We start from the raw sequence: 12205 nt of genomic DNA on the forward strand, positions 1-12205 counted from the left end.
AGTTAAGTGGTTATTAAAAGCTGGGATACTTCCCTGTGCAGAAGGGATTTTCACAAGCTAGTCAAAGTCAAATCAACAAGACGGCTCTTATTGTGTTAGGATTTTAGAGACTGCTAAGGTTTACACAACTTTCATGTAAATAAGACACGATTTATTTAAAGCAGGGCTGTGGATAACCTTGGTAATCAGCCACTTGTGTGCTTTTGTCAGGGAAATATACTGCATGTAAATAGGGACAATATTTGATAGGAACCAATTATAAAAATATGGAATATTCATTCTTTCTGCTGATGGAGATCACTTCGTTGGTCATCCCATACTTCCACTAGGTTCTGGTTTTGAACAATTGGGACAATTTAGAGCCGTGGACCCAATACAGTACTTGATCACAAACAAATGACCACCAATGTATAGCTTTATCCACCTCGATGGGACATGATGATGTAAAACGAAGCAATGATAAACAACGCTGGTATTGGGCAGCAGATATCCCAGTTTTCCTGGGAGAGACTGCTTCCAAGTTGTGGTACCTAATGACAACTAATTGCGAATAACAAACTAAAAAAAGCACTTATTTCCTCATTTTTAATCCTCCTCAGGAGCGGAAATGCATGCAAACAATATGGTTATGATGTGAAAGAAGTGGGCAAAAACTTAACACAAGTCAAGAGGAACAAAATAAGGACATCTCTGTTGTGCAGATTCCATTGTGGCGAGGGTAGATATAAATACATGGAAAAAAAAAATTGCATAGAAACAGAAAAACAAATATCCACCTTATACAGTGATCAACATCTCTCTCCCCAGAGGACTTTCCTCGAGAGGAAGCCATACTGCATATCTCCTTTTCCTCTGGCCGTGTCACAGAAGCAGGACACAAATGGTTTGCTTTTGTGGCGAGTGCCTCAAACCTTTATCCTAAAAAAATCAGGGTGGGTATTCATTTTACAGATAAATGTTATAAAACGTCTAACCCCTACCTCAAAAGGTTATTTTACTACAGGGATTGCCAAGAAGCTTTGCTCTGCATCATTAAGCAGAGGTAGAGTTAAAGCAGCAATCCCCTCCAGAAGCTTGTAGGAGTTTGACTCATAATATTGGTATCTTGCCCCCCTGAGCATGTCCTGCTCTTCAACAACAAAAACATTATTTTTTTTGTTAGTATACTTGATTTATCAATCTCCAGCTTCTGAGGTTACCATGGTAATCTTTACATGAAAATTGCACTCCCCCAGACAGGTAATATTTCACGCGTTTCTTTCTAGCTTGTGAACAGAGAGCACCCAATTTAACAACACAAAAAAACAACAAAATAAAAAATAAAAAAAAACACCCTCTTTGGAAAGAGCAAGAAGAGAGACAAGTAAAATAAATACTAAGGCACAGAGCCAGAAATCCATTTGGATATCTTTTCTTCCCTTTTGATAATTTCAGTTTAACCAATGTAAGAAAATAAGTTTCAGTCATAGGAAGCCTAATAAGTCATTCTAGTCCGAGGATGGTGCTGTGTGGAAAGTACAGACATTAAAGAATAAGTTCCGATGGGTTGAGCTTCAACTACAGTTAATGTCCTTTTGGTGTTACTGGGTATCAAACTTTGTACACATTTTACAGCCCATTGATGCATATGTGGCAAATATGTGGCAGAATTCCCTCCTACTGTCTCTGCACGTTCTTCCTACCTACCAATTAGATTATAATCTCTTCCGAGCAGGGACTCCTCTTCCTAAATGTTACTTTTAAGTCTGAAGCACTTCTTACCTTTGTGTTATTTATATCTTATTTTTTTATATATGATTGTAACTAGTACTGCTGTGAAGCGTTATGTACATTAATGGCGCTATACAAATAAAGACATACATACATACAATATAGATACTTTAAAATGGAAATTATCCTTAAGTGAAAACATTTTACTTTAAGATTTTGTTTTCAGGTCTTCTGAGTTAAATGCCCATCAGTTGTCCTCTTATGCACTTACTTTCCTTCCGTTTCAGAGGTCCAAAGACAGGGAAAAGGGGGAAAAGGAAAAGAAGGCCAAAGCTAAAAGAACTGAAAAACTTTCAAGTTTAGTTTCCAAGTAATATTAAATAATGATTTCAAAACTTCAGCTTTTAAGGCATGAATCACCAGGATTTGAGCAATGACATAGGTCAATGTTTCATTTTAGTGCTGGAATGTAATGTATGTGGTGTGAGTGTGAAGAACTTCTTAACAAGACACCCACATCAAAGAGGAGTTACTTAAACAATTCCTTGGATCCCTTGAGCAGTTACGCAGAAGAGTCGTCCTCCAATACCAAATATCGACTTCTTTTACTAGAATTGAATGATTCTGCTCGCTAAGCCCCAGTTTGGGAGTTTTTAAAGCAGTTACTAAATGAGGGGATGATTATTCATGGAAGACTGGGTCAATAGAGAGTGCGATATGAATTCTGCACCAAGAAGTGCTAACCTTACCTATGTTGCACTTATTACTCCAGTTTGACAAAACGCTTCAGACATAAAAAGGCATATCTAAACAGAAGGAATAATGTACATAGTTGGGCATGTGTTTCTGTTTACATGCTGTTTATAAGTAGATCACAAGCCATTATGTTTACCTCACTAGATATGGATAGGCATCTGTTCTCGACCTTACTACAATATATAGACAATTGTGTATAGCTAAAGATAGTACTGTAATAATGATAGAGCCAGTTTTGTTGATGGAAGGTAAACGAGTTTTGTTGATGGAAGGTAGACTGAAGAAACCACTTGAAGAAAATTAAAGATTATCAGAGGTGGATAGAAGATTTTAATTATGGACTTATCGCTTTAAAATTTGGAAAGAAATCCAGGCATGCATATTAAAGGAAGGCTTTGGAAAATAGGGAATTATAACCACACTCATCCATTTTAAAGAAACTCTACTGATTCCATTATAGTATTGTTTCACTATTGACACACAAACACACACACACACACGGTTAGACCCTTGAGGAGCTGTGGAATGTAGGGGTCTATTTATCAAAATAACGCAAAACTGGGGCACAAATGTAAGCAAAATAGAGCTGCCGATTTACAAGGAAAATAATTTGATTGAACGCAATAGAATATTCTATCAGTATTTCCCTACTCCTTTCTTGAAGGACTGCCATGCACTCCAGAGCGTATTCATTTGCTGGTTCTTATGAATCTCAGTAGGGTGCTATACGATTTATGGTGGATAGATGGTGTATAGACAGTTAGCAAATTGTGATCTTACATAGAAGCATGGAGAACTTTTTTGTATTTATATTCAAGACTACAGTTTTACTAAATTTAAAAAGTTTTCTAGACAAAAAAAGTTGGTTCAGTGGTAACATTGCTGTCTTTTACAGTACATAGGTTTAAATTCCTTGTGATCTTGGCCAAGTCTGCTCATCTCAGGCACCAAACATCAATTGTAAGATATATGTGCCTTAAAAATGCTATGTACAGCATACACTGCAGCACTAAGAAGAGAATTTGTATTTAACATGTAAAGTCTTCCATGGCCCAAGTCCTACACCCTTGGCCAAACCAAAGGCCATATGGAATGTCATGTTGTGTTTGCCTGACCAAAAGGACTATTATCCTACGCACATATCAAGTGAATGTGCCCTCTCCATTCCCTAGCTTTCTTTTCCTTTTTGTACCCAACCCCTTCCCAATTGTATTTAACCCACTATGGAGAAAAAAAATCAATACTTTTATTTTTAACTCTAAATTGTAACGCCTTTTAAAAACTGGATCTAAAGTTAATAAAAAATAATTAAGATATCCTTAAAAAGAAAAAAAAAAGTGGCTGCTTTTTAATAGTGGATGTTGACCAATGTGTATTAACCCATTTATTGGAAGGACCCGTTCACATGACTATTTCAAATAAATAAATGGTAAAGTAAGGGTACAGTTTACTCATCACAAAATGACATCAGGATATCAGAAAAGGATTTTAACTTGGTTAGTCAACAACATGTCATTACAGCTAGGGTTCAGAGTAAGGCCTCGGCCATGTTCCTTGCTTGCTGGCGGAAGCGCAGGGCCGGTCACGTGACTGCCAGAAGCCAATGGCAGTCCGTGACGTCCCCGCCTCCCACCCAGCACACAAGCGCGCTCGCTAACGCTAATGCAGGGACACGAAAAAGCTCCTGCTTGAGCAGGAGAGCATGAACGTCAGCGCTGCCCAGCGCTCTTCCCTTTACCATGCCCGCAGCCTAAGGCAGTCTTCATTGCCCTGGCATGGTCGACCCCAGGAGCTGGCAATTCTCACTCTAAACTAGGGGTGACTAACCCAAGTCCTCAAGGGTCACAAATAGGTCAGGTTTTAAGGATATCCCTGCTTCAGCACAGGTGGCTCAGTCAAAGATCTGTTCTGAAGCAGGGATATTCTTAAAACCATTTGTTTCACTCTAAAAGCATAGTCCTCTCATAGCACCAAAGACAGATATGTCGCAGGCATCAGCAAGAACAAGCATTTGGAAGGGGGGGGGGGAAGTGAAATGATGTTTCAAAGATTGTTCCCATGGTAACCGGAGACTCGGGAGGCGGTGACTTGCTTCAGCTCCCCCTTGTGTAAGGTATCAGCGAGTTGACCAGTGCTCTCCCATTTTGCCTGGTAATTCCGGTCCCATTTAGTTTATGCATATATTGCATAGCTTCTTGAAGAACTAAATACCATTAATTAAAAGACGAATACGACGACCAAAAGTACGACAGGAGGATGAAATCAGAAAAAGGTGTTGGTGCAATGTGGATGAGAGGCTTGCAACCGCAGTGCCTGGACGATCATTGGGGAGGCCCTCCTCCAGTGGATGAACAAGCGCTGAAGATGATCGATATAGAGATCCATATAGGTGTATTATAAAGATGGCCATCATTCTTATTATTTAAAGAATTGTCACTCAGCCTCTATTTCTGCAACATTAAATCTTCCTAAACACCATTTTCTCAGTTAGATTTAAACTAACAAGGGTTATCTAAAGTGACATATTCTGGAATACAGAGATTTTCACAGCAAGGTTTTTTTTTGCCAAAAGCAATGGATCAATGTACCCTCTATGATCACTCACAACCAGATTATATAATATTACATACAAGCCACAGAAAATCACAACAAAAAAAAAATCATCAAATACCAGAAATATTGCACATGTATATTTATAGCATCTTAGCCATGTACAACCAGAATTCATGCCCAATAAATCTGCAAACTCATTAAATGATCTTTATGATGTTGTTCGGGAACAGAATAAAGCTTTTCTCTACTAATGTAGACGTTTTGTCCTAAACTCAATTCTGCCCGAGTATATAAAGCTACGCATTTGTTACCTTGCCTCTTCCCAACAACCATTCACAACTCAATGATGTTGTGAGCTTAAACAATATGGCAGCTTGCTTATCAATACAGAATAGTGCGTTTTGAAGCACTGCTCCATTTTGTGGAGGCAGTTTCTTACCTCTGGTGCACCACTTCAGGCAAAAGATTTGTTGGCACAAAAAAGGTGCAGAGGGGTACAAATTGGAACAAAAGTATTATGATACATTGGCATGGGATAAATGCAACAGATTTGCTGCAGAATTACCTTGATATATAGAATACACACATTTGTTTCCCTCCATCTCATCGTGCGTCCTAATTTATTACTCTCTATATAACCCGGTTTTTGGCTACTGTTCACATGCATCTTATCAAAGACGAAAAAGTGTTGTTCTCAATTGTGAGACATTAAGCAGCAATCCCCTCTAATGGGCTATGAATCGGGAGATCCTCAGGAGCTTAAAATCACAATTTTTAGCTTCGGAGACCACCTGGTTCCCTAGATACCGTCTTATTTTTAATGGGGATTAAAATGGGCATCCAATCGGAAGCGGCATTTATGCCCTACCCCCACCCCTTTTTGAGAGATACACACACACAAAAAAAACACACCTTAGGAGCCAGACTTTGGCCCTGTCGGCTATGTGTGACACACCCACGTGCGCACACTGAAAGACACAAACTCCTCACCCGGGCTACAACTTACAGGGGTGGGTTGTCAGGGAAAGCTCCCTCCCCATTTTGTGGCTCTCGCTGTACCCCTCTCCCGCCACTGTCCCCAACTCGTGCCTCTCATCTGACCTGGCGGTACGTTACCTTTCCGAATGGCAACAGTGCAATCTATACTGTTTTAAAGTAAGATACGTTGCCAGTCACAATGACTAACAGGTCAGCACTGTGCTGCAAAGCTGGCGGGAGCGAAGCACGAACGGGGCTGCAACTCCCCCGGGCGCTTGTCCTGTGCGCAGTGATGACCGACCTGTCAATCCCAACAGTGCTCCTCATGGGACATCAAAACAAGTCCAGGGGCCTTAGGACACATAATTTGAAGGAAAGGGGGGTGGGGAGGGGGAAGAGGTTGGTTGTAACAGTCGGGACAGCACACGAGTCCTTCTTTAAAAATCCTAATCTTTAACAGAAATACTGGAACAATTTGCCGCAGGATCCGTTTGCATGATCACAGAAGACATATCCCTTGACAAAGTCTCTTAAGACGAAACGCATAGGGCCACGGTAGTCTTGTCACCTATCTTATTTGCGTACTCTAACTGCATGCCTTATTTAATGCAATTGGGACTATTATTTGCTTTCCTCTGGCTGATCTAACCTACAGAGATACTTCCGGGTACGAGCAACATTAGCCATACGTCATCGCAGAACTATCACGAGACTTGGCAAGTGAGGAGAGGATCTACAGCACAAGCGTCGGATTGCAGATGGCGTCTTCCGTGATCGTGCAAATGGATCCTGCGGTGAATTGTTCCAGTATTGCTGATAAAGATTAGTATTTTTAATCCTGAAATGCCCGTTTTTATCTGACACTTCGTAAGTAGAATCTGTGCTTACGGTGTGTGAAACTAAATAGACATACTTCACTATATTGGCGATCTTTCTCATTTGTAGGTTATACCCAGTCCCGATTGATTGGACTTTTTTCAAAGTACACTATCCACTTATTGTTTATTAGCTTAAACATTGTTTGCACCTTTTGTTATGTATGTATGCATGCACACACACACACAAATTAACTTTACAAATACCAAATTTGATGTGAATACAACTTTAATAATTTTTCTAATGCAAGAGGTCCCATAAAAAGGTATATTTCCAGTCTTCCCTCGGCGAGAGGCCCACAACCTTCTTTTGGTGCAGTTATTACCCATTCATTTTCTGTATTTATTCATTTTTTATTCAAACTGATCAATAACATTTTCCAATTGTTTTTTTTGTAACGAAAAATAGAGATGTTGATCTTTGTTTAAAAAAAAAAAAAAAAAAAAAACCTTGCTCTGTGTATAATCACACACTATGCTGCCTACAATACAGATATGCAAAGCACGGTGTATAATATTGATATCCGTTACGCAGCTTATATTAAAGAAACACATGGATAGGAATACAATATACACGTGGATGGGCGTAAAGTAGATATATACACAGACCGTAAACACAGTGCAATGATGCAGAGTATCTATAGGCCAATAAACACAATGATTAGAATTGAGGGGGTTATTTATTCCCAGTTGCAAAATTGGTTACAAAAAAATAGTGCTTTGATAAATCTGGCACAACTCTTTTGCCCTAGTCTGGCAGATGGGAGACTAGTAAAACAATCCCTTGAGTAGCTCTATGCACGGTAATGATCACACTATACCGTACTGTAGAATAATGCTGATGCCTATACAATGATAATGAACATATTGTGCTATAATGGGGATACTGACCATGCAGCGCTGTATAACACAGTATCTATGGCAGCTGCGGTCAGTTTACGGCAGAGGGGATTGGTCGCCAGAACGACAGTGAGTCAAGGAGGTGATGGAGGGTGGGGGGAGAGAGGAATATTACAATGGTGACCTGGGGAGGAGGATCTGGCCTGTGGGACTAGTCTGAGATGGAGAGAGGGAGACCCAACTCCCTACCCTTATCAGGTTCTAGAGGAGATTCAGCGCCCCAGAATTCACAATGGCTGCCATTACAAAGATGGCCACCACTGCTTCAGCTGATCAGAAACTGTGCCCACAACAAACATAGGGTTGCCAGGTGTCCAGTATTGAATTAGACTGTCCTGTATTTGGGGACACTGTCCAGTGTAAAAAAAAAAAATTAATAATAATATAGAGGTAATACTGGACATGTGTATACTGGTATTATCTCTCTGGACATAGTCACCTGACCGGCTTGGAGGATTTCCCCAAGCAGGACTGTTGCTTGGGGGCTGGGCAGTTTCCTCCATCCTGATTGGCTGCATCACCCAAGAGCAGCCAATCAGGAGGAGATGTCAGGAGCCAAGGAGGAGGAAACGGCATGGAGTGGAAAGGTATATATATATGTGTGTGTGTGTGTGTGTGTGTGTGTGTGTGTGTGTGTGTGTGTGTGTGTGTGTGTGTGTGTGTGTGTGTGTGTGTGTGTGTGTGTGTGTGTGTGCTCACACACACACACACACCACACCACACCACACCACACCACACCACACCACACCACACCACACCACACCACTGTCCAGTATTTTTGGAGAAATCACCTGGAAACTCTAAACAAGGCCTCCGTAAGAGATAAAACTCTGAGAACAGAACCTATTTTAAAAGCGGACAGAATATTCACAGCAAAGGCCAGTTATTAGAACGTCAGAATTCAAAAAAAGGTCCCTTCTTGAGGTATACAGGTTAAGCCATTGATTCACTAGAAGTGTTCAAAACCACCTTATATTATTTCCAAACAAGTTTTCAAAACACTACAAATTTGATTTTCAACCCCCAACTCTCACAAAACTGCCAAATTTCAACCTGATCCCATGAAAAGATAAGCAGTTTAACCCTTCCACATCTGGAAGATCGGCAGCACCTGATCTTCTGGGTTCACAACCACGTGGTTGCTTGGGGTATCACGTGACTGCCTACCCATGACGCAAAAACTGATGTTGAGAGGACAATCTCCCCCTAGAAGACAAGCAATAAGACATGACGTTCCCTGAATGTCAAGGCAAGGGTTCTCAACTCCAGTCCTCAAGAAACCCCAACAGGTCAGGTTTTCAGGATATCCCTGCTTCAGCCCAGGTGGCTCAATCCATGGTTCAGTCAGAGACTAAGCCACCTGTGCTGAAGCTGGGATATCCTTAAAACCTGACCTGTTGGGGGGTCTTGAGGACGGGAGTTGAAAACCTCTGTCATAAGGGAACAGACCTTGCCCTCCTCTCATAATATTCAGGGAATGTCATAAGGGCACCCCAGGTTTAAACAGGTCTCATAACCATGTTAAACACAAGCTGCGTAGGAAAGAGCACAGTCCCACAACCAAGTTCCCTATTGGTGCTTTGAGGGGGGTTGGAGGACACATGGAGTGGTTACAATCAGCTGTAATTATAAACTGGAGCCAATAATAATCTTTGGATCTATATGCTCTAGACTAGAGGGAACATTTAGTCAGATTTGCATATCACTGAGCTATGCAAAGCGTAATGATAGTTTCCAGGGGCTCAGGCAAGCATTATACTCATCTTAAAAACAAAAACTAGAAGTTCAGAGATCATGTGTGAATATCATTGTAAATGACTTCAGTACCAGAGAGCAGTCAACATAACTCAGGAATGGCTATAGCAGTTACTCTAAACAGCATGTTGTGATAGCCTGGTGTGTCCCAACCACTAAACTAGCGTCAGAACAATTTGCACAAAAAAAATAAAAATTACATCACTTAACTATAGAAGAGGGATAAACATGAGAAAGCATTTGGGCTTTTAACATTAAAAAAAAAATAACAGAAAGATGTGCTAACATTATTTAAAATACCTGTACAGTGAAACTTGTTATTGTATGTCTTTCCAGAGACAACATTGTTAAAACAGTTCAGAAGTTAAGCATGGGATGAGACGAGTTATCGGATGTGTTTCAAAGTGTGCCTAAACGGCTGGGGTGGCTGTGCACATTGAATTGTGAGCTCTTGGGGTTAGAAACAACCTACTATAACCGTTTCATTCCATGTGTAATGAATATCTCTGTATATGCAAATCCCCAAAAATATTCAAGTCACCTATATGCCACAACTGTAATAAGCAGCAAATGATATAAGGGAGCAATAACAAGCAACACTGTATTGCAGTGACATGTAATTTATTGTACGAGCAGTGAAATGCCCTAAATGTACTAGTTGTGCATGGCAAACACCCTAACCCAGGTAACTAGCCTGCTTTCCAATCCTCATTTCCCAATGTACACCAGCTATTTTGTGCTAAGCCAGCAAAGCTGAAACAAGGCGCTTCTCCCACTCCCCTTCCTCCTGCAGCCTTTCCCTCCAGGGATCTCACGCACAACAACACAAGAGCACAAAGTCAGCTCAAGCCTGATCCTGTCTCCTCCAGTCTGAGGTGGCCTCGCTGCCTCAACACCGGAGAGGAGAGGGCAGAGCCGGCACCCGAGAGGGCAGAGCCCAGCTCATTGCGCTGCACATGGGAGGGAGGGAGAGAGAGAGGTGCCTGGATACACACGCTGATCAGCAGCAGCGGGGAACACGCGAGAAACAAAAGAAAGACAAGTAGTGTGTGTGTGTGTGTGTGTGTGTGTGTGTGTGTGTGTGTGTATGTGTGTGTGTATATATATATATATATATATATATATATATATGTGTGTGTGTGTATATGTATGTGTGTGTGTGTATATGTATGTGTGTGTGTGTATATGTATGTGTGTGTGTGTGTATATGTATGTGTGTGTGTATGTATATGTATGTGTGTGTGTGTATGTGTATATATGTATGTGTGTGTGTATATGTATGTGTGTGTGTATATGTATGTGTGTGTGTATATGTATGTGTGTGTGTGTATATGTATGTGTGTGTGTATGTGTGTGTGTATATGTATGTGTATATGTATGTGTGTATGGCAGCCACATTCATAGAAACTTTTGGTGCTGTTCGCCCTGGAATCTCCATGCTCTCTTCCTTACCCTGCTGATCACACGGAGGACTTTGCCGAGGGGGTAGCTCGGACTATTTCTGTGAAGTTGCATGTATTGGGGAGGTATTGGCGCACTGGGCCGGGGAGGGGGTCCCTCTGCTCACCGCATGTTAGTGCACATACATCACAGGAGATGTGGCCATGTAATCCCCAGTGACCTGGATCATCCCACATGCTGGTGATCTTCTCCTACATTTGTAATGCTCTCACTTTGCTCTCAATGCCTTGCACACTGCAAAGCGGCGGCACACAGGACGGGTACAATACAGGCACACAATGAGCATAGGGCTGCTATGAAGGTGGACACAGCCTGCCCCGGGTCCTTGCAGATGCACACGGCTCCCCCCCCCCCCCCCCCCCCCCCCCCCCCCCAGTAAAGTTACTTTCGCACAGCCCCGGTGTATCTCCCCCTCCTCTCACACACACGGGGGGGGGGAACTTTACAGTACCCATCTATCTTGCCCCCTTGCATCTCCCCCCCTCCTCCCGGACCCGCAGCCTCCCCCTCTCCCCGGGCCCAGTGAAACTTACTTTTCCCTGGCCTGGCTGTCGGACGGTACGCTGTTACTCTTGCCTTTGGCGTACATGCTTGCAGAAAGCTCCGATTGTCACACACACCTGTCAACCGATCACAGCCTTCCCCAGGAACAACCCCGTCACCATGGCGACGCGAGCAGCGCACGCCCCTGATAGGCCCGCCCGGACCCCGGTCCCGCCCACTTGCCGTGGCAACCGAAGTTGAGTGACGGCGCCTTCCCTTCCCCCCTCCTCCTTTCGTGCTCCCTCCTCTAGCAGGATGGGCTCGGAGCGCGCGGCAGCACGGAGCCTTCCTCCCCCTCCCCTCGGCGCTGGGGGGGATTTGAAACCGTTCTAGAAGGATTTTTAAACAACTGGCTTTTCCATCTTGTAACCGCCACTCCCGCCTCTGCCTGGAGACAGCTCGCAGGAGGGGGGCCAGACAGGCACAAACTGCGGCCTGGATCCACAGCACACAGAGAGAGCGAGAAACATACAGATGATTATTATTATGTATGTGTCATACAGAGCAGTTACCTGGGGGAGATGGGGGGGCATTATAAACACAAAGTCGTTAAGAAGGAAGCAGTTGTTATTTTGTATTATAAATAGGACATTTTTGCTGGTGTTCGTTCTTTACTGGGTGGTGGGGAGAGGGAACAATCGTTCTTTAAAAACATGCAATTGAAAAAAAATATA

General features: G+C 42.4%; 1 protein-coding gene across 8 annotated transcripts in view; it reads right to left on the reverse strand.

Moving 5' to 3' along the window:
- Positions 1-11679, reverse strand: part of SSBP2 (single stranded DNA binding protein 2) — a 134427-nt gene extending 122748 nt beyond the window's left edge. For 7 of the 8 annotated variants that reach the window (XM_075592463.1, XM_075592447.1, XM_075592455.1 and 4 more), the window contains exon 1: positions 11522-11678. In XM_075592463.1, the coding sequence (XP_075448578.1) occupies positions 11522-11577 (56 nt within the window). In that variant the 5' untranslated portion in view covers positions 11578-11678. Of the gene's footprint in view, positions 1-11521 lie in introns of all 8 variants that reach the window. The other variant, XM_075592409.1, reaches the window with a different exon arrangement.
- Between the last annotated feature and the right edge of the window lie 526 nt (positions 11680-12205).

The sequence above is a fragment of the Ascaphus truei genome, chromosome 1, assembly GCF_040206685.1.
Source record: "Ascaphus truei isolate aAscTru1 chromosome 1, aAscTru1.hap1, whole genome shotgun sequence".
Lineage (NCBI taxonomy): Eukaryota > Metazoa > Chordata > Amphibia > Anura > Ascaphidae > Ascaphus > Ascaphus truei.